The sequence below is a fragment of the Aythya marila genome (genome assembly GCF_965140915.1).
Source record: "Aythya marila genome assembly, contig: HAP1_HAP1_SCAFFOLD_202, whole genome shotgun sequence".
NCBI lineage: Eukaryota > Metazoa > Chordata > Aves > Anseriformes > Anatidae > Aythya > Aythya marila.
The window spans coordinates 156554-181701 of NW_028136626.1; the positions used below are offsets into that span (position 1 = coordinate 156554).

The following is a 25148-nucleotide window of genomic DNA, read 5'->3' on the forward strand; positions in this document are numbered from 1 at the left end:
TTGACTTTCTTCCTCTACTTTGGACTGGTTTAGAGAGAACGAGTTCGCCATCTGCTGGCCAGAGAATTCACTGAAGCCCGAAGAGCAGTAGAGCAGAGGCATTTTCTTCTGTGCTCTTCCTGATTTTTCAGCTAGAAGAGATACTTCCAGTCTAGTACAATCAGGATTCTTTTGACATTAGTATCGTAAAAAGTCCATTTTTGCAACACTGGAATTTGAAAGACCTCCGTTCAGTCCCTAATTTTGTTCTTGATAATGGGACAGATTGCATGAATGTTGGCAAGAATGTGTGAACAACCAGCCTCCCCTCCATGTCGTATTTTAAGATGACAACTTCTGGTGCTCCCTGTCTCAGAAAAGAAAAATGCTTGGAAACAATTGCACTCGCTCTTAAGCTTGAAGAAACTTGTCAGTGCCAGAATCTACTGACTCTGGCAATTTACTTCATCATCCAAACTGGGCAAAAGATATGAAAACCTCTTCCGAGATTTTACTTCTCCAAACATTACGTAAAAGGCATTCAGCTGTACAGCAAGAAGCTGAAATAGCTGAAGGTAGTATGTTATTCACGTGAATTGTTCAGGCAGGTTTTTTTTAGGAAGGCTGTGATTCATTAGAACATTACTAGCCTCTAAGCCTCATGGCATCACCTTCCATCTTGACTGCTAAACCTCCTTGCTCCCTACTATCTTCTTTGCCAAGATACAGCTGTCCACATTTACTTTTCCTACTTGGCTGGACTGAATTTAAGAAGGGAGCTTGCAACTCTTCCTCTTGTTTGCCACTTCATCATCAAACCAAATGAAAACCATTTGCCTTTAACCTCTTTATTTCAGGCCTTCTTTCCTAGTGGCCATTCAAAACTGGGAAAAAATTAGTCTACCAAGTGGGGTTTTTTTTTGATTTGATAATAAATCTGCAGACTGTTAAGTCATCAAGCACTTCAAGACTGTTTGAAATAATCTCGAGATTAATATAAAAGGAATTCCTCACACACGCTGCGGCCGCTTACCTTTAGTATAGTCGTTGGATGCGATGGAGCAGTATTTCTTGCTTTCGCCTGCACTGGAAGTCTTCCCTTCCTTGTAAGGTTGTTTACTGCTCTCACTTCTGCATTACTGACATGAAGAGCCATCTGGAGGATGGGATTCTTCCTTCTTCTCCCGCGTTATCTTCTGGAAACGAGGATCTAAGTGTTCCAAGGAGCCTTTTGCTTTCCTGGTGTTTCTCCTTTTTCTTCTTTTTCTTCTCCTTTTTCTTCTTTTTCTTACGCTTGCGATTGGCATTGTCAAAGCGGAGCGCACAGAAACACAAATCATGAAGTCTGAAAGAAACATGCAAGTTAAAAAGGGAAAAAAAGATGTGGCACTTGTTGCCTATATGAAACCTGATTTATTTTACCACAGGTGATGATTTGCAGCATGTCAGCTATTTTGTGGTGCTTTGTGCACACGCAACTTACTTTAGATGCAGCAAACTTAAGCCGTCAGATTGAAGGACCATAGGTCCTGGTTTGTACACAGATCATTAACAACGGCTAGCTCTGGAATACGTGCAAGCAGAAAAAATCTTTTAACCTAATCTGGAATGGTGTACGGATGTGATTCGAACTATGTGGTCCAAAGCTAGTGCTCTGACACAATTCAGCAAGAGCTTTCCTGTCTTCACTGATCAACCTAACAACATGATCCCCAGCCAGCTGGTGCTATCTAAAGAACTTAGAAACCACCAAGAAAAAAAAAAAAAAAAAAAAAAAAAAAAAAGGAAGACATGAGAAGCACCCAGAAAAGAATTAGGATAAAAAATGCGGAGTATGCTGGAATCCTTGCTTACTTGGAATCCTTCTCTCCATCTTTATCCTTAGACTTCTTTTTCTTCCAGAACTTGTGATATTTTTGCATTTTTTTCACCACCTACAAGCTCCTTTTCTATCTTTCTGTCTTTCCTTTCTATTTCACTTTCACTACCTTCTGCACGGGTATATTTTCTTTTTCTGTTTCCTTCTGTTTCAGTTTTCTGGCGACAGTTCTCCAAATGAGCTGACACAGGTGGAAGCGCATGTCTTTCACGAGAATGTCTTCTGGAATGTTGCTGAGGTACCGAGCAACGATGCAAGTCTGCTCGGGGTGTGCCAAAGCGACGTACATCTTCCTCTCTCAAGAGGGAACCGTGAGGCCATCCGCTTTTGTAATGATAATGCTTATGTGACCTGCTGTAGTAAGTTGCAGTCAATCTGTCAAAGGCTGAATCGCCGTGAGAGAACTTTCTCTCTCTACTGTCTCCTGTCGCATGAGGTGAATAGTAATCCTTGTAATAGCCACATCTTTCCCATCTCCGTGCTTCGTCTCGATAGTATCTTTCTCTGCTCCAACTTCTTTCCCCTTTGGATCGGTAGTACCTATTGCTACCTTGTTCTGATCTTCCTCCGCTGCCAGATCTGTACTTTGAATATTTGACTGCTCTTCTGCCATTCTCAGGGCTGTTTCTTTCACGAGGGAAAGATCTGTACCTGCTTCCCTCCCAGTACTCCTGCTTGTGACTCTTTTGCTCAACAAATTCCACGCTCTGAGAACACCTCCTCTTGCTGGAAGGACCTGCTTTTTGACTCTCCTTCTCTTCACTAGGAGCATGTTCCCTCTTGCTTCGGTAATGCTCTTTCTCAGTGGTTTTAGTCTTGTCCTTTGTATCTTGGCGTCTATCTGCAATACCTACGGAAGAAAGATTGTTAGAGCTACATTCAGTGTCAGACTTGAGAGAGGAAGTTTGCCGCAATTTCTCACCAGGCTCACAAGACTCTTTGCCGGACAAAACATTTTCTTTTGAAATGAGGTCACGTTCTTTTGATCTTCTTGGTTTCTCCTTGTCTCCACGGTCATCACATTGGTACTGGGCGAGGTATTCATCATTCCCAGGAGATTTCGGAGGTTCCGCAACACTGCATAAAATAAAAACCCATTTCTCACTTCTGCTGAAGGACGTGAATATTAAGAGTAAAACCTTCCAAAGGCAAACAAACAAACAAAAACCTCCGGACTACAGGAACGCTCGCAAAGATATGCCATTTAGAAACCTCTCCTGTGATTAGGACACCTTCTTCAGCTCCCAGAGAAAGTGCTTTTTCCCCTCTTGCTTCTGAAGCCATTGCACTAAAAAAGCAAACGCATCTGTCTCCTTCCACCTGCTGCTCCGAGAAAAAAGGCATAGGGGCGAGCGGGGAACAGCCAGTGTTTCTCCAGACAGTGGAGAAAAATGGAAAAACATTCTATAAAGGAACACAAGTTCTCCTTGAGGCACCAACCTGCATCAGAGTGATATGCTCAGTGCTGATCATTAGTTCTGTTCGTGACACTGGACACACAGTATGGAATTGTACTAATTTAAATCCTTCCATTAAATACTATTAGTAGACAGATAAAACTGTAACGAACTTCCATAAAGTCTTGTCTTAATCAGACTGTGCTCATTTTACCTCATTTCCTCTGACAAGCTGTTCAGCTGGCTGGCTCTGAAGGACTCCGTGATGACTTCTCGATTGACTGAAGGCATAGCTCCAGGCATCTGCAATTAAAACGCACAAGTCAGCAGACAAAAAAATACTATTTGTAGTAGTACTGAGGACTAGTCTTGTCAGAATGTCTCCATTAAATGGTAAGCAAGACCGCTGTGAGTTGTATGCATTATCTACACTTCAAAGGTAACCCCAACTCACCCCCCAAAATCTACTTTATGAAACTTAGGAATTTTTATCTCAGCTGAGCTTAAGTTGACAAGTTCTAATGTAAGCTCAGGTCTGCAAATTCTAAGGGGATAATACCACAAAGCCTTACGATCACATGTGTGCTGTGTTTTCTCAGTATTTCACCTGAATTAGGAACACAATAAACACTCCCGAATACATCGTAGGTGAGAAATTCTCGATGGAGCAAATCTATGTTTCAAGCAATCCATTTGTTTTAGAAAAGAACATCTCAGAAGGTTTAACAGGTTCAACTCGGCAAGTGGAATCATCAAGTTTCAGTCCGTTTTCTTTAGATTCATTAACTAACCTAATAGCACCATTTAGTGAATCTGTTTTTGGCAGCTCATGCTGGGATCTTCCTTTGTCAGCATTCTGACAGGAAGAATCGGAATGCTGCAATGTACGGACTACCTTTCCAACCAAAATTCCATTAGAGGACATTGCATTGCATTTCAAATTCCTTTGAAATAAGCCCTTTGACTCCTCCTCAGATTTTCCTGAAGATTCTGCACCATAAGGGACTGTGTTATCAGAGCTGAGTTTAGGATTTTCATTCACTGTTGGCTCCACAAAAATTTCATCAGAAACTTTTTTGTTTGTTTGCATTTGCTTCATTTGCATTACCGAATTTGTAATTGTGGATGAAGGAACAGCCTGGTAGAGATCTTCATCCTCCACAGCACTGCTAAGAAAGTCAGGCTGTGACACAGTCTGACGAGCAGGCAATTTATTGTGAATACTGATGGTGATCTTCTGTTTTCTTGACGTATCAGTCATTGAAGGCCTGGTAATTGCCTGGTTTTGAACACAGGCCATTGGTGGTGCTGAAGATGGCCTTTTTAGGGTGACACCAGTGGTCTTTGTGTCCTCTTTTATGGATCCATTTCCATTTAAACGGCTTGAATTCTGTATTTAAAAAGAAGAAATTGCAAGATGGATTAACGCAAACACTGCATGTAACATTTTGAAACACAAAACTCTCCTACTGAGTGTTTCTACAAATGGTCTTAACACCTAAAAAGATGCTTAAAACCAAACAAAAAACCCCACACCAAACCCCAAACCCACTAGCAGTTTGGTGCCGTTATCTGCCCTCCCGCTTCCCTGAATTACCTTAATCATATGAGGAAGAAGTCGTGGTCCCAGAAATCCAGCCTGCTTACTATTAGCCCCCTGCTGACCAGGAGGGAATGAACAGGGATAAGATGGTGCTGGCAAGTAAAACGCACGTTCTCCAAGTGTCAAATCATAGCGCCTTCAGAAAAGAGCAGTGATCGTAGTTTAGTTTTTCTTTCAGCCTACTCTTGGATTAAATCCCATCCTATCATTTTAGAGGAACAGCTCATACGATATGGAAGCCTTCTCTACAGAAGGCTTCGCCAAGACTACAGACTGAAAAGTAGAGAACAGTCTTCCTACTAAGACTATCACTTGCAGAGCAATAATTCATTCTTACACCACAGATGACCTTCATTTCTCTCCTTCTCTAAATTAGCCAGCTACAGATAACACATAGATAGAAATTTACACAAGTGCTGCAGTTTAAGGCCAAGCAACAAAAGATAATAAACGACACAGAATTTCAGGTTAGACAGAACTGAATTAGACAAATAATAATCTTCTCCCGGGATAGCAAGAAAAACACTTGCAAAACAGAAAAATATCAATAACAGGAAAGTAAATCTCTTCTGAACACATTTTAAGATTTGTTATTACCTGATATAAAAAAGTATGTAAGCTTGCTGACCAAGAACTCTTTTAATGTCAGTACGCACTACTTTAGCATCATTCATCTGATACCAAAGTCCATTACCAGCCTGCAAATAAAGACAACGATTTCTTTAGGTGAATTGCACGTTTTCCAATTGAAATCACGGATAGGAACAAAATACACATGTGTCAAATAAAAATATAATGAAATCTTTTTCCCTAGAAACAGTAGCTGCTAGTCATGCTTTAATTGGTTTGCCAGCACAACCTTTACCCTGTTAGAAATGCTGTTGACTTCTACCTTTACATAGCATATATAGTGTCCTGAGTGACAGCTGACACCGTGATGTACCAGCACCGCGTATAAGGCATAGAGCAGTGGTTCTCCCATTGACTGCGACATGTAGGCTCTCAGGTCCAAATACTCCGGATATTTCACCTCCTAAAGAGACATCAAGAAGATAGAAAAATTATCCCAGAGTACTTCGTGGACTAGCCAGAGAAAAACACTTCCAAAAAACACAGACTAGAATTGATTTCTAGAATATATTTCTCGAATATATTTCTTGATTCACTACAAATAAGTCTTCCCATAAACAACGGTTAAGACTAGAAGTTGCAGAGAACTGTTTCCTGATGAATCAGCCTTCTCAGAGGAAAGCATATGCTTCTTGTCAAGCGGGAACTTTATTGATATTAAGAGAAAGAATAAGCCATAGTCGTTAGTCTACAATTATTGTCTGAAAATATTAACAACTTTCAGCTTTGGGGGATGTCCCATTACACAATGATATAGTTGCATTACAGTGGTAAATATACCTTGTTGATCTTTCCACCTGTGAAATCTGCAAATCTTTTCAGTGATATTGTGAGAACCTTGGAAGAACGGTGTATGGTAAATCTCTTGGATGCAGGAACCATCTTTTTACACCTTAAAACCAAGCAGAGATAAGTGTTTGAAGGCATCTTCTTTTTTCGCCCCCAAAACAAACTCCTTTTAATGTCTCACGCATGCCTATGCTATTTGAATGATATTTACTTGCATAATAGGTTGGTCTTTTTTCTTTTCATAAACCCATGCACTGCGTGTCAGGTTTGTTAATACACAGAAGAAGGTCAATTTTCCCAACAACTCAGAGCATAGCGGGAACAGGAATCTCTCACAAAAGGGTATGACCAGGTTGGATGGCAAGGTACCATTTCTTGGTCTACAAAAGTGGCTATTTGAACTCCAATCCTGGATACATTCTTTCAGCTTTCAAGGGAAATACAAATACTGAAAGCGGAACGAGAGAGCCTTGGTCCCCAGGGCTAGAAATTGCAAATAATCTCCAACATAGGTCGACTATCAACATCAAAAATACAACAGAAGCACATGGTCATTCTACAGGAGGGAGACATTTAACAGTAGGAAGTCTTCATGTACTGAGCTTGTCTGGAAAGACACTGAAACCATCTGCCATCCTTTGAAACAAAATAGTTCAGTTTGACACATTGCCCGCTCCAAGGTAGGACCTACGGTGTAAGCAGTGAAAATTAGCCACTAGCCCAGAGAACAACGGAAACTGGGCAGTTTACATCAAGAAAAGTACTGTCGAGAGCTAATAAATAGAAAGAACAAAAGTAGCTCTTTTTGAATTCTGATGGCAAAATACAAGCCAGAGAATTGCAAACCCATAGGGAATGCCTATGAACAAGACTTCCCCCCTCCAAAGAAACAAAAATCCAAGTCTTTTATAAACTTCCACAAAACTTGTAAGTAGATCCAAAGTTTAGAGGTAGTCCAACAGAGTCATGCAACATAGAAAACTGACATCTAGGATTAAGACCTAATTCGTCAAAATCTTACTCGCTACATTTATAGCAATTCTCTCCATCCAGCTCTTCAGGTTTCACAAAGAGTTCCAGAGCTCTGCTAACAGACGAAACCGCCTAGAGCAGCGAGAAAGAAGAGCGCAAAGTCACCGTAATTCAAAATTCCAGAGACATACTAGTAGTTTATAAGAGAATCTTACTAACATACTCAAGCGATCTACTAGGAGCACTGTGAAGAAGGAGGCAGAAAGAGCATGCTCAGCATTGACCTCACCTGGAAGGCATTTGACTTTGGAACAAATACTTTTCCAGTAGCCTAGACAGCATCTACAGTGTGCTTTGTCATCAATACTGGGGACAAATTCATCAGTCTAACAATTAGATGTATATTGAGGTAGAACAACAAAGAAGTATGACAGCATTATAATTTTTGCAGAAAGAGAATTCTTTCCCCTTAAACCCAATGCAAATGTGGAGACTATTTACATGGGTTCCACGGAAGGACAAAATCCAATCCACTTCCTTAGCACCACCAAGCTCTTACGTTTTAACATTATATGTGGTTTGGTTTTTTAAGTTAAACAAGTTTAATTTAGAAAGTTATGCATGTACTTAAACATCATGAATTATATTTAGAAAACATCTTACCTTTATATCCAAAGTGATATCAAGAAATGCCTCATACGTATCCGAAACTGCTTTGCAATTCAAGCACTTCACTGGAAACAAAATATAAATGCTTAACATTATGTGAAGGAGACTAACTGTCCAAATTCAAGTTGTTGACAGATACTACTTTAGACAAACTACAGACTGCTTTACTACCGACAAAAGACACAGATCAGTTCTAAGGACAGGAATATTTTTTCAAGTACCTCTCGATCTTAGAAATCCTCCAAATATTTGATGAATGATGGTGGTAGCTTGAGAAGATCTGTCCAATCTGGAAATAAATTATAATCAGACCTCAGAAGATTTAAGGCACAGAGTTAACTCTTCAAAGAGTTTGATGAAAACCAAGGATGATGTAGACTTGCGTTGCTGATAGTAAATAAGGCACTAAAAGGTGCTAGAGATCATTTCTGAGAGTAAATAAAGGACTAGAAGGTGCTAGAGAATGTATGAAAGTGAACTTGTTTATGCTTACTCGGTGCTTCCGTTCAAGCACGCTTCCTGCATAGCATCAACAGTATAGCGCAAGAACTCGTGTGCGTCTTCTTGACTGCCAAAACGGAAATGTTGTCCTATTCCTAAATAAGAAGATGATAGTATTGACCTCATTTAAAAATGAAATCATTCTTGTATTTCTAAAATCTCTCTTCATTGGAGTGTTAAAACCACTTAGACACATCAAATAATTATTTGAAGATTACAAGCTATCGAAAAGAAACACATCTGAAGCCACTTACGACTGAGATTACTGATAACATGCGTAGGCTCGATGGCATCAACAGTGCAACGCAGGGCCTGGTTAATGTGAGTCTCCATCGTGCACATCATGCAAAAATCTTGTTCACGACCTGAAGAGTGAAAGAACAAAGCATCCCAGTCCAGCGAAATATCCATACCTACAAACATCTAAGTACAATTTAAACTATAGATACAATATCCACTCTCCTTGCTACATTCTATTCTCCCAAGATGCCAATGTCCCAACAGTCTTGTAACATTTCATTTCACACAACTTGACAGAAGAAAAATATCCACTAAGCCTGTATTCAAATGCATGTTGTGATGAGAAATCTAAAAGACTACTGCAAAGTCGCAGTTGTAAAGGCTGACAGGAATGTGAACTCCACAGGCTGCAAAATGTATTACTCTCTAAAATTACTACCAAATGCATTACTGTCCAATGCACTTCATTATTCCCATGAAGCAATAAATAATCCTTTAATAAACAAACAAACAAACAAACAAACAAATAACTAACTAAATAAATAAAACATGGTGCATTAATTGCACTCCATATGCTATTCGGAGCCCACTGCTAATACAGTGCTCAAAGCCAGCTGCTACAGGTAAAATCAGGCAAATAAGCTTATCTCACAGAATCACTGCTGTTCTTTCACCTTCAGAGCTATCCAACAGATTCAAAATACTGTTAGAAAGTACTCACATGACTGGCTGTGCTCAAGAGAAAGCATGTAATTGGCAAGTGGGGGTGTGTAGGTCAAACACTGTAGAGTAGCATTAAGAAAACATGTGTTGCCAAGATTGTACAGGCCAACTCCAACACTTTGTGTTTCTCGCCAATCCATACAAATCTTCTCAGGTGGAAAAAGAATGCTCTGTGGCGGAGCAATTCCATCATTAACGACTGCAAGAAAGTTAAATTTAAAAAGAGATCTTGTTTGTTTGTTTCGAAGAAAGGTATTTAAAAAAATACTATTCTGCAGGAGCACCTAGAGGAGCTAGCTACAATCCAAACCAGAAAAACTTATTGCAGACAGCTTTAATACCACCAAATTCAAATTGGCTGGTCAACACAATGTTTTGGGGAAAAAAAAAAAAAAAAAAAAAAAAACAATTTTAGTCAACCATTTTAATTCTTCTAAGGCAAGGCTAACTGCCATTCTGTTTGTAGCACCTAACGCCAAGTTCCTCTCCATCTATAATCTTTAACCTGATTAACTCAACTACTGTTTTTTTCCTTATTATAACTTAAACCACAAACTTAGACTTGAAATTATACGGTAAAAACGTAAAAACTAGGAACTAGGAATGACGGTACCCCTACAGATACCAGATTTTTTCCTGAGCAATGTTATCCTTCAAAAAACCTGTGAAAAATGGAAGCTGTGAATAGCAACAATCAAACACTTTTCTCTGCAAAACAGAAAAGACATGGAGGAATCTGTGCATTACAAAAAGCTCCCCGTATTTCTCTGTTGACTGTAAATATATCAAAATTAATTTCTGTAACATCAGTCACTTCAGTTGCCTTAGGGGATTCGCTTTTGAAGTCTTTCTTCACAGTAGTCCCCTTCTCTATCAGTGCAACAAGTAAGAACTGCATTTTCTACTTTTGCTTTGAAGACAATGGAGGCAGGATAGAACGCACACTTACTTAGATCTCTTGGGGCAAAAGCCTTAGATTTTTCAGATGATCTACAGTAAATAGCACCTCCACGTCCTTGGGCCACAGAGACTTGGCTTGAATCTTCTGCAGGCACTATCCGGCCCCAGTTGGCGGTGCGTGACATCAGTATTTTAGGACTTGGTTTCTTGGATTTGCCAGACCGCCTTGAAGAGGGCTTTTTAGGCTTTGAAGATTTGGGCTTCTTAGCTACGGTCATTGTTCACATCTGCGACAGAGACAGAAGTTCTGGTTGACGTAAGACTATCAAGAAGCACTCCAAGAAGAAAAGAGTAACAGAAGTCCTGTCACTTAATCTCAAAGAAACAGCCTTAAGAACTAAATCGCTGGTATGAATGATTTAAAAAGAATCCCCAAACTAAACACACAAAGTGAAAATTTCCATCTAAACTCTATCAGTATTACTTTTCGCTTCTGCAGAACTAGTGGCTGATGCCATTTCTTTCCCTTCCGTAGGATTTTAATCCATTACAACTCTGGAGTCTTTTTAATATAAAAATGTAGAAGACATTCTCTGAGGGGAATCAGTTATTTATTGATTTCCGGAGTTGCGCAATTATCTGTTAATTAGTACCTATGATCTAATAGATAATTGTTGCAATTATCTATTGCTGGCATTAGTAACGGAACACTATTACTTCACTGCCTGCGTTTTTCTGTTTCGTCTGCACAAAGGTACCCAGAACTCACTGCTACTTTTCTTCTGTCTTTCCAGGGCTCGCCCTCTACCTCACTGTCTACTGCACCAGTCATGAGGGGTTTGTTGTGATTCTATAATGAGCCTAGCTTTTAAATACACCTTTTCTGGGCGTCACTTGTTGATAGCAAGTTAATCTGTGAGGGCTCCTCAGTCTACATCATGCGGTCGCTTTTTCCAGGTGAAAAAGCGGAGCTGTAAGTGGCAGTACACCAAAGCCCTGGCATGCTGAGATCCAAGAGGAGAGATGTTTGGCCCTCCTTTTCACTCCTGGGAACCATATACCTCAAAACCCACAGAGGATGGGCTATATCTCAGAGAAATCTTGGGAAAGGAGAGCATGAAGAGCATGTTTGCAAATTTATTTCTCCCTGGGCTTCTTCTGCTTCTCCAAGAAAGACGAGTTTGAATATAACTTTGGCAGCAGTACTTCTGGTGTTTTACTCCTACCACATTTAAAACTCCTACGACAAACTGAAAAGTTAGACTAAAAAGCAGCTCTTTCCGTTCTCCTTTCTAAAGTTGCACGCTTTCCTCATGCAAAACAACAGGGGAATGTAAGCTAGAAACGGAAATGCTGAATGTAAAACAAAACAAAACAAACCTCAGCCCTCCAGGACAAAAGCCAATAACTGCTACAAAGTCCTTTTTAAAATGCTGATTAGGTTTCAAGGTGATACCGCTTTAAATAAGCGTAGTTGTGTGTCCATAGGCAGAAGCTGAATAATGACAGGATGAACTTCTATACTTCATGTTTTGTTACTGTCTTACTGTAGCACACAGGGACTTGTTACCTTTAGGGAAACCACTAACCTCATGGAGGGTTTAAAACATAAGCTAGTTTGTTATACCAAAATGACGGAGAGAACAAAGCATAAAGTGCTTTCAGATTTCTAGCACGCCTTGATTGCTGTCCATTAAACTTCAGACACGTTAAACAAAACACAGTAAATAAGAAAACTCCTAGTCCCACAGCTGGCAAATTGTGTGCAGAGGTTGTAATTAGAACTTTTTTGCCTTGACGTTTTACATTTAAAATTGATTTTAAATCCATTCTATACACACTTTCCATTCCTGAAAAAACAATACGCAAACCTGACAAATGCATTTACATGAGAAATGAAGTCGTCCTTGTCCGATTGGAAGACTAAGGTGACAGCTCCTGGGCTCAGGGATAAGCTCCGATCTTCACCAGTGACAGCTCCTTTTTTAGGATTGAAAGGGAAAATGTTTCAGCAACACATTGGAAACATACTTAAGGGACAAGAAACAAAATCAAGACTGCAGTGAGAAGGAGAACAGAAAAACAATACTGGGGAAAATGGGAAGGGAAGGGAAGGGAAGGGAAGGGAAGGGAAGGGAAGGGAAGGGAAGGGAAGGGAAGGGAAGGGAAGGGAAGGGAAGGGAAGGGAAGGGAAGGGAAGGGAAGGGAAGGGAAGGGAAGGGAAGGGAAGGGAAGGGAAGGGAAGGGAAGGGAAGGGAAGGGAAGGGAAGGGAAGAAGAAAAAAAGAAAAAAAAGAAAAAAAGAAAAAAAGAAAAAAAGAAAAAAGAAAAAAAGAAAAAAAACAACAAAAAAAAAGAAAAAAAGAAAAAAAGGGAAGGGAAGGGAAGCAAAGTGAAGCGAAGCGAAGCGAAGACCTTGATCTTTATACTGACCAATGAGATAAGCCTTACACATTTTTAAGTTTATTTTTGACAACTGGTTGAGGTGTTACCAGCTATTAAGTACGATTCAAGAGCAAATATTAACACTAGAAAGAAGAAATCCGGTCCACCACCACTGTTTCAAAATACATCCATTTCTCATTTGGAGATGACGTCTCTCTGGCAAGATAGTAGAAAAACTGTAAATACCGATAGAGCTTCCTCTCCCGATGTTCCATATACATACCGATGCTGTTCCTACACCTACGCTCTGAGCATAAATTTATGTTGACATGAGTGACAAGAGAGGGTGTTACTCCTCTCTTTGTTTGCCTTGAGAGACACACCTCTTGTCCATTGAAAAGTAAATTCAAGATTCCAGATCACTTAAGACAGTTGCTATCCCCCCATTCAGAGTTCTGCAGCAGCACTCTTCAGATGTGTTTAGCAGTCTCTTTAGAAAATGTTATCACTTAGGACCTGCTTCTCAGTAGGTCCACGTTTGGCCTCCGCTTAGCAGAGAGTCAATCCCAGCTTAAGCTTTCGTACAAGAGCCCCTTCACGAAACGGAGTTGAACCCTGACATAACTGAGTTGAACCTTTAACCTTGAAGCTTCCTTAAAGAAGAAAGCAGCACCCAGGCCAGGAAATAGAAATTAATCGTCACTTTACCCTGAAACGCAGTGGGCTACTCTGTGCTGGCAGGATTGCTGCCGGGCTGGCCGACGAGGCGGCGGGCAGCTCCCCGGGGCCACAGGGCCTGGCACAGGGAGCCGCCGGGGGTCTCCAAGGTCTGGGAACAGCGGCAACAGCGGCAACAGCAGGGACAGAGGGGACAGCAGCGACAGCAGCAGCCACCTCAGCCGGGGCCGTCTCCACAACCGCCACAACGGCCTCGGAACGCCGCCGAACTCGGAGCTCCAGCGTGACGCCTTGTGAACCTGGCCGCGCTGCTCATGGCTAAAACCAGAGCGTTTCCTCCGGCGTGTGTTTACTGTCGGTGCCGGATCGGCCCTCACCCCGAGCTCTCCCTGCCGGGAGGGCTTTGGGGTTGGGGTTTCCCTCCCGCCGCCGCCGCGGGCAGGCCCCGCGCGCAAGGGGTCCGCGCTGGGGAGCAGCATCTCACCCACGGCGAGAGACCGAGGGCACGACATGAAAAAGCCCCGACACGAAAAAGCCACGACATGCGGCCGAGGCGGCGGGGAGACGGCTCTGAGGGAGCTGCCACTTCGCCCCGCCGTCCTCCCCTCCCGGGCCGCCCCGCCGAGCCCCGTGCGCCTCAGGCGCTGCGCTGAGGGGGTGGCTGGCTACTGAGACAGCTGCCCAGGGCACTGCTCATGGCACCGAGCCTGACGGAGGTCAACAAGTGTTGAACAATGCTCTCAGACATCGGGTCTCACTTTGGGGTGGTCCTGTGTGGAGCCACGAGTTGGACTTGGTGATTATTGGGAGTCCTTTCCACCTTGGGATGTTCTCTGATTCTAGGTCAGCAATCCAGTAGCTGATGAGAAGTGTGGAGTCATTCAAAGGGAAGAGAGAGCACAACACTTCTCGTTTGCAGAAGCGGCTATTTGGTAACCAAACCGATGATTCCTTTGCTTCTAGAGCAACTAACAGCAGGGATCCGCTTTACAATAGAGGGAAAAGAGTCGTTGGCATGTCATGTGAAGTAAGCTTCAAATCCCAGAGGATGATTTTGTTGGAACTTTATTCAGCTGAAAACATGGAAGCCTTGCTTCTGCTTGTGTTAGTTACAGCTCCAGTTTACTTTGGTTGGGAGGGAAGGCATTCCAGGCTAATGTGCTGTACCTGTTCCTTCAGCTCATTGTCCATAAACGGAGGAGCAAATGAAATCAGTTTAATCTCCATTAAATGCAGCAGACAAAGCGGAGTAGAGGGCGATCTAGCACTTAATTTTTCCTGTAAGCAGGAAACCCAGAACTCAACAACACTTTTCAAATCTTGTCCTGCAGTAAATGACCAGCTGAGTGAAGCTTGCATTTAGAGGATGTGCTCCTCCAGTAGACGGAAATAGCTTTTCCTCTTCACAAGTGCAACTGAGTGGTGGACTGGCAGCTACGTGGTTAACTAGTTGTGCCAAAGGGGTTGTGTTGAATGCACAGAAAAATATGCAGGAATAAATAAACAGCAGAGGGTTGTCTGTAGGCATGACACTGAGTACAGATGTTGTCTGCAGGTTCGTGCAGAGTGCACCGCGCCAATAAGCACCCAGAGTCGGAATGCACACGAAGGTCTTTTAATTATATAATTACTTATAGAACTCTGCAGAGTCAGGTACTTGGCCATCTTTCGCAAAGCAAGCACACCTCTGACTCGAATCACCGTCATTTATACACAGGAAACTTGTGAAAACTCTCTCTTTGGCTCCTTTGGATTGGTTATTATAGCTCACCTAACTTATCTCCACTGAGCTTGTGCATTACAGAGGAATACCGGGGGGGAGGGGGAACAGGAGAGGGGGGACACACACCGAATCCCACATTAGCATAGATTAGCATTTTGACAGGTGTGATTTTTAATGTGCTAATGACCCTTAATGAGAAAAAGGTTACTATAGGTCAGTCTGGAGCTGGTGTTCTCCTTCCTGTTTTTTCCCTTTTAGCCCTTCTCTTCCTTGCTTCTGCTAGCTCAAGGCTACCTGTCTCTCTCCTTCTTTATTTTCTCAGCTAAAAGACTGCACAAGCTACACGCCTCCCTATTTGCTTCAACATTTCCTTGGTTTTTTTTTTTTGGTTTTTTTTTTTTTCCCAGCTCTGGGACGACACAGGTGTGGTTTGATATTTGCCAGTATAGCTAAAACTCACGCCAGTCTGCTCACGCACAGTAAGTAGTAAGATTTAAGGACTGGTTTCATCGGCTTCTTCCATACTAACATCCTTCTTATGTTTTAGATATGCTGTAGTTAAATCTACACTAAGTTACTACTTGTGGAGTAATCGCCTTAAGCGACTAGGCATCATAAGCACACCTCCATCCCAAAAGCTACCCGCCTCCAAGGTGCAACCACCCCTCACTGAGCACGCCCTCGGAATTTCTCACAGTCTGTACCTTTAAACGCAAGTGAGATCATTTCTACCAAGCACAACCAAGATATGCATGACTAGAGTCACTCAAGCTCCACCTTAAAGATAGAAAATAATACCAATTGCTTTAAGAGAAAGGGGATGTTAGGGAAGATACTATCAGGAAGGATTCCTTCTGACATCACTCGACAGGCTGAGCCTCTCACTCCCCCACCCCCACTCCATTGGGACGCCGTGGGGTAAGATCTGAACGCTTGCTTATACCAGGCGTCTCTGTGGAATCTTAGAAATCTCTAGAGTTTTGATGCTTTTTAATGTCTTAATACCTAGGCTGTGTACCTGTGCATTTCATGCATGCTAGCTTGCTTTTGCAGACAGTGAATTTATCACTGACAATCCAAAGAACCTGTGTACCTGTCGCCGTAAGAAATTGCACTTAATTGCATTCTTCCTAGCTGTGAGAGTTCTCCTTGAATGCGACTAGAGCGAGGCCGTACTGCGTTGTTGGTGAATCCGTGACCGTGATAGTTCAGCACCCTGAATCCGACGGGACCCATGACGGTCAATCGGCTACACCCCTTAACGCGACACTACTAGACGAAGAAGATGACAGGGCTTGCATGCACTGCATTAGGCTTTGCATGTGAAAACACCCCCAAATAATGTCACGTACACTTAATGTTTTTAAAGGGAAAAAAACAGGAAGGTGTAGTCTCTCTGTAAGCTACAGCCCTACATAGTTAAGGCATCAGCATTCATTCCTTTGCTTGATAGCAAAGTATGAACATACAGAAGAGTTAAATATTTTCTTTGCATTCTTAAAGGCGATTTTTCAGACTTGGGCTTCAGTTGTTGGAGTTGAAGAAATCAGTAGACATCCTTACTTTTACGTTAAGACCAAAATCTTTATCTAAGATTGTGTTATCTAACGCAACTAAACTCCCACCCCCACATGGTTTTTTTGTAACTTCGCAATGATCTTGCTGCAGTCCCACTCTGATGGTCTTTCAGTAACATGCAAACTGCCGTGGCAGATTCTGTTACAGTGCTTTTCTATTGACAGTGTGCATAACACTCAAGGTAAAGCCCCTCATTTCGCAGTGGGGACATAAAGTGTTTCTTTGGACCCTGCTGCTTCTGTTAGTACTCATTTTTTCACAAACTTGTTGAACCTGAGCCGTGCCTACTGAGCCAACGAATGCTTTGATGACACAGTATTTTGTCAAAGCAGTTTTGCTTCTTGGAGCTACAGAAGCAGCTCTGGCTACGTGATAGCGAATTGTGCTGCATTGGCAAAACCAGACTTAGCTACAGACTTACAACACTTGCTAACTCGATCTATTTCAAATCTCATTTTAACTTTAAAGGACAATCAGTTTTGTGGCTCCTGTCTTACTAATTTGCCTTGTTTTGCATGGAAGGGCAGCCTGTGAATGTTTTGCTTTATTGCATGCTTCAAAAAAAGGCTGAGGAAGAGACTGGAGGAACCTTTTCTATTCTATGGACTTTCCCCCGAGAGTGTGGAATTGCAGGCTACTTGGATGAATGTTCCAATGTGAGTAAGGGAGCAGACCTCAGCCAAAGGAGGTGGAATCCTTGCTTAATAGTAAGTATCAGTGTGGGGACATCTTTGCTTAACGGGAGCCATTTAAACTCTTCATAGAAACAAAATAAGCTGGACATCTTATGCTTGGAAAGCAGTATGGTTACACAGCGGCTAACATAATGACTTGAGTCTACTGCTCTGCAACTTCAGGTTTTGTTTTCAAGCAGTGCATACATCAGTTTAAGCTTTGGACAAGGAGATTTGCAATGCAAATAGTGATAAACCAGAATCAGCGGCGCTGACGAGTGTAATGGTGAAATGCAGCAAATCAAGTATTCCTGGAGAAATGTGAGATTACAAAACTAGCAAGCCATGAAGCACTTTTGTTGCTGTTGTTGTTTTTTAAATCAATTCTTATATGCTGAAATAGCACCTTCAAGAAAATCTGTTTATCTAGCCAGGTAACGGTGTCTCCCTGTAAACAGGAAGGAAATGCCAGGAGCAGCCATACCTCTTTGCTGTCAAAATAAAGAGCAAGTCGAGGCCAACATCATGCCATAGTGCAAAGGCTTGCGAAGAAAGATCATTCTACGAGGTCTGCAAGAAAAGATGACTTACTTTGTCATAAGTTTGTCAAATAGAATGGACGAGTTAGTAGTCGAGTACCGACTGTGTCCGACTCTACAGCTGCGGCGCAGCTCCAAGTCCCTGTTTTCTCCGTGGACTCGTCTCACAGTTTTTGCACCAGCTCTACTCCTCAATGTTCTGGTGACTGAAACGCAGAAACAAAGGATTTTGAAACAGTGAAGATGGGATTCTCCTTATTTCACCGTTGCTCTTGTAAAATGGAAACAGACAGACAAAAAAGGCACCCTGAAGTGGATTGAGTTTTCTTTACATTTCAGATCAGAAGTTGGTGTCACAACCACTGCATTCCACTAATTTATCGCTCTGCACGTTTAAACTGTCTACTTAAAACTGGGACCTGTAGGGAAATTTTTAAAGAGACTGAAAGCTAGACAGACAAAAACAAACGTGCAACTTTTGTTCCATGCAGGAGGGAAATCTACTCCACTTATTTCTGTCTTGGAAAAGTGAGAACAATCAACACCTTTCTCTAAGGTGTTTTCACTCCATTCATGTCAAACTGTATGTAACAGTGCTCAAAACAAACACTAGGACATTGCAAGCCTCTTCCTAAGAGGTGTATGTTTGATTACTCTGTTTATGCATGCAGCACTTCCATTTCCTGCATTAGGATCTAACAGCTCAAGGAGGGAAGAATCGTTTCAAGAGAAACACCCAAACACCACATAACTCAAACTCGTGCTTTTTAGAAAAAAGCCTGCCCATTGTTTGCCATACAGCACCCTTTGGCACAGGTTGGTTGCTTGCACTGTCATTAAAAGAGCCAAGAGGACAAGGGGAAGGGAAGAGCTACACCGCTGTGCTGCTAGGATCACAGCTAAGGTTTACTTTTGTGCTTGCCAGCTATAAAACTGAGTTTGAACTTACCAAGTATCGATTTACTTTGCACAATTAGAACAGTTTGCTTTGTGCCTACCAAGCTGCAATTCACACTGCTCCCTCCCCAAGGAATTCATAAAATCTCCTATTTGCACCTACCTCTCTTCACAGAAAAGTCACTGAGGAGTGAATTCAGCTGACTACAGAAGGCTTTGGGGCCAAATGAAAGCCATGGAGTGACCAAGTGCCATCCTCTTCAGTAACCTGCGCAAATAGGTATCCCGGGGACTTACAGCCACTTACCTGTGCTATATTCTTTTTTTTCGTTCCAATTTTAGCTTTCTCAACTGCCTACATTAAGAAAGAGGACACGGCAGAGAAGGGAGAAAAGACTTGTTGTATTAGACCCATCAAGGATGGGAAATTTCACCATGTTTACAAGCCAGTGCTCCATGGTATACAAAGAGAAGCCTGTAGGCCTCACGCAGGATCCACATCCCAAGTCTGTTGCGTGCCATATACACGCGGTTCTGTATGTACCCACATTTCCTAGCTTGCTCATGTTGAATTCTCAAAATTATGAGCAATAGCACCCAAGTGGAAAAGATACATGTCCTGGTTTCAGTTAGGACAGCGTTAGTTCTCCTCCTAGTAGCGGGTAGGTTGCTATGTTTTGGCTTAGAATGTGTGAAAGGATGTTTAGAAGATTGCTGATACCACCCCGATGTTTCAATTGCTGCAGAGCAGTACTTACAACAAGCCAAGGACCTTTCGGTGTCTCACTGTCCTACTGGCGATCAGAATCGGCGCACAGCAACAGCTGCGAGGGGACAGACTCAGGATGGCCGACCCCAACTGGCCAAAGAATTCTATGCCTTATGGCAACACGCTGCACCATGGATAGGGCGGGGCAGCCGGGCTGCTAGGGGTTACGCTGGGCACTGGTCAGCGGGTAGTGAGCAACTGCATTGTACATCACTTGTTTTGTACACATTACTAGTAGCAGTACTATCATCATCACCATCATTATTATTATTTTCCTGTCTTAATAAACTGCCTTTATCTCAACTCGCGGGCTTCACTGTCCCGTTTCTCTCCCCCATCCCAGAGAGGGAGGTGGGAGGGTTGCAGAAGGGCTGTGTGGTGTTTAGCTGCCGGCCGGGTTAAACCACAACAACACCTCAAAGGGGTTGGGGAAAAAAACAGGTTTTTTTAGAAAAGCAGAAGACTTTCACTGAGAAGAGGGATTCTAGTTTTAAGGTACTGGTACGCCATCAGCATGCTCATAGGCCTCTGCTGATTTTAGCCGGAGGTTTATCAGGCCACAACTCACTGCACATGCTTTCTCTCTTGCTTTTCAATCTACAAATCGAACAGAGATTGAACATATAGAAATACAGTACCTTGAAAAGCATCTTCTCTTGACATTTCCCCTCAGTACCGCCATACTTTCTTCAAAGCTGGAGACTGAACACCGCAGGATGCTTTTGCTCATTGATCTTAAACGGTGTCTGTTGAAACATTCAATACTGGGAGAAGAATAATCCTAGGGAAAGAAGGAAACAAGAATATATTTATGTGAACCACGTAGACTCAGATAAAGAAATTCTGCCTCACGCAAGTTTAATTGACCCTCCTGACTTGGTAGTGGGGCAACTAATGGCAGGCAGACACTGAAACGCTGCTGTGCTCAAGAAAAACCGGGAGAGAAAAAAAAAAAAAAAGCTTTCAAAACTAAAGCTTCCCTTTCCCCACCGTTTTCTTGTGGATAACTTAAGCTTAATATCCTTGGAAAAAAGATATTGCAGCAAAACCTTTCACATAAACTTAGTGTTTCGTGAAAAACTACAACAAAAACAAAAAACTTTATATTCAAATGAATTTAAATTAAAAAAAATAAACTAATTAATTTAAATTAAAAAAAAAAATAATTCAATTGACTGTTCAGAGGAACAGTCAAGCTTGACATTATACATCCTAGAATTAAAATCTAGTTTGAGTTTTTCTCCCATCTCCAGACCTTGCTAAAGATGCTTATTAGGAGCTCTGTCAAAAAAAGTGTAAGGCTTGTTATATCAAAGCTTCGAACCCTTCTTACTGCCCTTGACCTTCTTCACATTGCTGCTCCTACAAGGGTGAGCACTATCATTTTTAGTACGGGAGGGAAGCTGTGATATCCTTGAGTGGGGGGTCGTTCTGTTTACAAAATGAAGTTCCAGTAAGAGTACATCAAATGAACCAACTTTCTTTGAACTTTAATTCATCGCTATATTGAATGAATGACCTCTGGATTTCTCTCTCCCATTTGGAAGTCAATTTGAAAACAAACTACCTCTGCCATAAAGAGCCAGGCATCAGAGACACCTGTTGCGCCTCAAGAACAGAGAAGGTATGAACGACAAGAGCAGCTGAATAAAATGCAACTTGCCATTAGAAATGGGTGTACTGGCATCTACAGGTGCCGCTGGCATCTCCTCATCTGGTTTCTCGTCTTCAGTAGCAGGGTTCTGCTGTGGTGACTTGGAGTTGTCGCATGGAGCACACGCTGCAGAGGTGCGACCTTGCAAGAAAGAATAGATACCAAAGATCTTCGTCGTGCATTTTCAGTTACAAATGCAGAGACAAGTCTTCAAATCCTTAGCGTTAAAGCACGTACCTCTTTTCTCACGAGATTCTTTAATTTGTTCACAAAGTCGTCTAAACTCTGTATCCATTTCGTTCCTCACCATTGAATATGCAGTGTCTTGCAAAACATAGGCGCTGTGACTATCTGAAATTTTACACACTTTAACTGAATGTTGTCTACCAACCAATGAAACTGTTTTGATCACAGAAAAAAATTGCTTTCTTCATAGGTTTGTTCCAAAAGGTTCTCTCAGTGAATAGTTTCAGCATAACAACATCGAAGTTAATTAAAACAAAAGCACTAGTTCCTTGGGAACACTTATATCACAATTCCATGCCCAAGTAGCAAAATGATAAAATATTTACAGTCTGGACGTCCAAAATCATCTAATCCATCCGAAGTCTATTGTCCGCACACAGCATTTATCCATCTATATGTTTGACAGATTTTTTAAACTAGGGCTAAAAAGCACATCCTCACCTGTAGATCTTTGATCCGGGTAGTACTCGAAGGCATTGTTACAGATTAGATCGATGTCCTTCAGCTAGTCTCCTGCAGCGAGGTACTGGCGCGAGTCAATTTGAGTCAGAACTGTTGAAAGATCCATCGGCTCTTTAATCCTTGTGGCATAGTCAGGTACCTGCAGATCAAATACAAGCATTCAGAGGTTTTCTTAACCTTGCACACTGTCTACCAAAATTATTCTGAAGACTTTAAATAAACGACTTCCTAAAAACTCTGAACATTTGCGATGCATCAGAAGATGCTGAAATTAACCAGTTTGCTTCTCAAAAATGGAAGGGCTTTTTCATTTTTCATTAGAGCGGCCACGAGAGGACAACAAGAAGTAGGGAGGTCAGAAGCACGTGCATGGTAGAGAAGAAACACTGAGGGTGGGAGATTCATTTCACTTTGCTTCAGAAAATCACAACAGTGAAAGCTGAGCAAGCCATCCGGCATTCTCTTTGTTGTCGACATTGAGGAAAAGGTGCATGAATTGCACCTGTGAAGTACCTATTGCAGGCATCTACTTTAGAATGAGATAACTGGGCCCTGAGGTGCTCATTTCTTCCCTCAGAGCAGAAGAGGAGCCTAATGACCAGTTCAGATGAGGACATATGTATCTGTCTAGATTTTTCACAGCTCAAGAACCTAGGAGAAAAGGGGAAGAAAAGCCAGTGGAGGCCCACATGAAGACGACTTTGCTGATCCCCAGGTATATTCAAGTTACACCTGTCTTTGAAATATACGCCCCTAGTTTAGGCTTATCTCATAAATTAAGGAGAAAAAGGCATCTAAGCAGCCAATTGGAGGAAAAAGAAAACACACTGCACTTATGGTTGATTCCTATTGAGGAGTTCCAGATGAAACAGAGAACAGGATCTCAAAACTTATTTTTACAAACTGCTGCTCCTATTCCTGTTCCCACAGGAACTGACAGTCCAAGAAAGGGCTTCAGACTTCACTCAAGTACTCCTGTAAATACTGTTTGTAATTATAAGGAAAGATCTCTGTGCTTTTCAGTGCTGTGACACGCCTACATATCAAAGCCTTTTCACGAGCAAACTGTGTTGGCATTTGGACTGGCTTTTTAGAATGAAACCAGGGCTTTCAGCAAATAATCCCATAAGAGACATTTGAGAGTCAGCAGAAGTAAAAGCACTGCCTCTGCTTCTTGCAAAATCCTAACAGTGCAGCCCTAAAAACAAAGTTGAACCTTCCCCAAAACGCTGAGAAGTACAAACACTGAGAAGTTACAGACACACACGGATCAGCACTACTTTACCTTCTGTGGGTCAACGGGCTTTGCAAATTCCCTGAAACGTCTGTCAGTGGCAAGTCTGTGAGTAACGTCCCTCAAGAAAATTCTAAGGTCACGCAAGGTATCCTCCTCTTCCTCCTCCAGCATCCCTACTTTTGTGGGGATCACTCTTGTGGCTTCTGAGGCTCAGCTGGTGGTGCTACAGGCACGACTTCCAATGTCCAATCAACTTCAATTCATCAGGAAAAATTGGCCAATTTACAGTACTCAAATACAAGCATATGACAAATTACTGACAGAAAATGACCACCAAAGCAAAGCCCAAAGAGCTAGTAACTTCGATAGGAAAGTTTTAGATGTACTTCTCATATCCTCCTCACCTCTTTTCTTTACAGGAGGCTTAGCCACTTCATTTAGAATTAGGTCCTCAGAAAAAGGCTGCTCTCTCTGCCCTACCAGGCAACTCAATATTGCACACTTCTCCAAATTCCGTATTAAATCATTTTTGCATCTAAAGCAGAAGGAGGAGAGACATTTCAGATTTAAGGCCACAAAAAACTCATCTTCTATTCCAAAAAGACGAGTACCTTTTCAAATTAATTATAACCTGAAGAACACAAACTGAAAAAAGTTATCTTCCTGGCCTTAAAAGGCTACATTTTCACAGGTTGGCACGGCAAATTCAAATATCACCTTTAAGAATCACCTGTAGAATTAAAGCTCGCTGAAGGGATTGTACGCTACACTGGTAAAGTAATGGCTTTCACCACATCCAACAGCGCCTCCTTTGTATTTACTTGCCTTGCTGCAGCCTTTACTTAGAACCTTTATGGCTATCGAGGGAAGAGACAGGCTTCAGCAGACAAGTGAGGGCTTTTTGCTGAGTTTTTATTTCTCTACCAAAAGGTGTCTGAAGTAGCTAGTACGTCTACGTCTTCCTCCATTTTCAAGTTCTAGTATTAAAAGGTAGGTGAGGAATTTCACTACTTATTTTAGAAGGAATTTACAGCCTGTACAAAAACTTCTGTGGGAACTCAAGCACTTTCAAAGCAGTTGATAATAAACACGTCTAGGTAAGACCCGTTCTCTTCCCCCAGTGACTGAGACCAAATCATCAGAATGAGAACAGTGTGGTCCTGTTTTGGGCACCTTCCCTTAATGTAAACTCTCAGAAGTCAATGAAGTTCTGCACCTACTTTTACTACAGTTTATTTAGGATTACAACTAGAATTTGATTCCAAAGTTACTTTAGCAGAAATTGGAACTCAGCTTTCCAGCTTGGAAAGCTTTGGCCTATATGAAGAAAGAAACTGATTTACTTATTTTTTTTTAATCAAAGTGTTTCAATTCTCTACTAAATTGCATTATTAGCAGTTTACCCAACGTAGCATGGAATGGCAGACTGTCAGAAGAAATCTCTTCAGTAAAAACATCCTCTTGTAATTTCAAGCACTTCATATTCTTGACTAAACCACTTTGTAGCCATCAGAATTATTGTATTAATTTATTATTTGCATGTGTGAGAAGGGGGTGAAAGTCACTTGCTTGACTCAGAAAAAACCTTAAGCAGATGCTTTCACAGTATTCTTTTTCTCTAAGCAAATTTTAAGTGATTTGTTAGGGTGCCTGAGTAATAACAGCATGCATTTAAGAAAGCACAGCATTTTGATGCTGAAAGCATTCATAAATTACAAGACACTGAAGAAATAGTAAGGAAAGTATTGACAAATACCTCTTCTGGGAGATCTGAGTGACGTACATCAGACGGAGCAAGCAGCAAAACTGGCAAAAATGCTGGAATGTTAAGTAGTAGAGTTAGAAAAGTAAGTTTCAAGGCAGGTCCAGCGTTGTCCCACCATAAATGGATATCTGGGACATAAATTGTGCTTGGTGCTGTCTTCTGAGCATTTCGGATCAGCTAGTGAAAAGGAAAGCTTGCGTAAGAAAACTAAAACACGTACAAGAACCTCTTAATACATAGCTACATAGCCATCTGACTGC

General features: G+C 41.8%; 1 protein-coding gene across 1 annotated transcript; it reads right to left on the reverse strand.

The window, feature by feature from the left end:
* Positions 1-3928: 3928 nt before the first annotated feature.
* On the reverse strand, positions 3929-10560 carry LOC309891668 (ubiquitin carboxyl-terminal hydrolase 42-like; the record flags this gene model as incomplete). Its single annotated transcript, XM_082786009.1, has 12 exons — positions 3929-4645; positions 4853-4994; positions 5456-5556; positions 5751-5891; positions 6269-6380; positions 7299-7381; positions 7913-7983; positions 8140-8207; positions 8412-8514; positions 8674-8784; positions 9381-9581; positions 10332-10560. 12 exons carry the CDS (start codon positions 10558-10560, stop codon positions 3929-3931), a joined length of 2079 nt encoding a protein of 692 aa, XP_082642135.1.
* Between the last annotated feature and the right edge of the window lie 14588 nt (positions 10561-25148).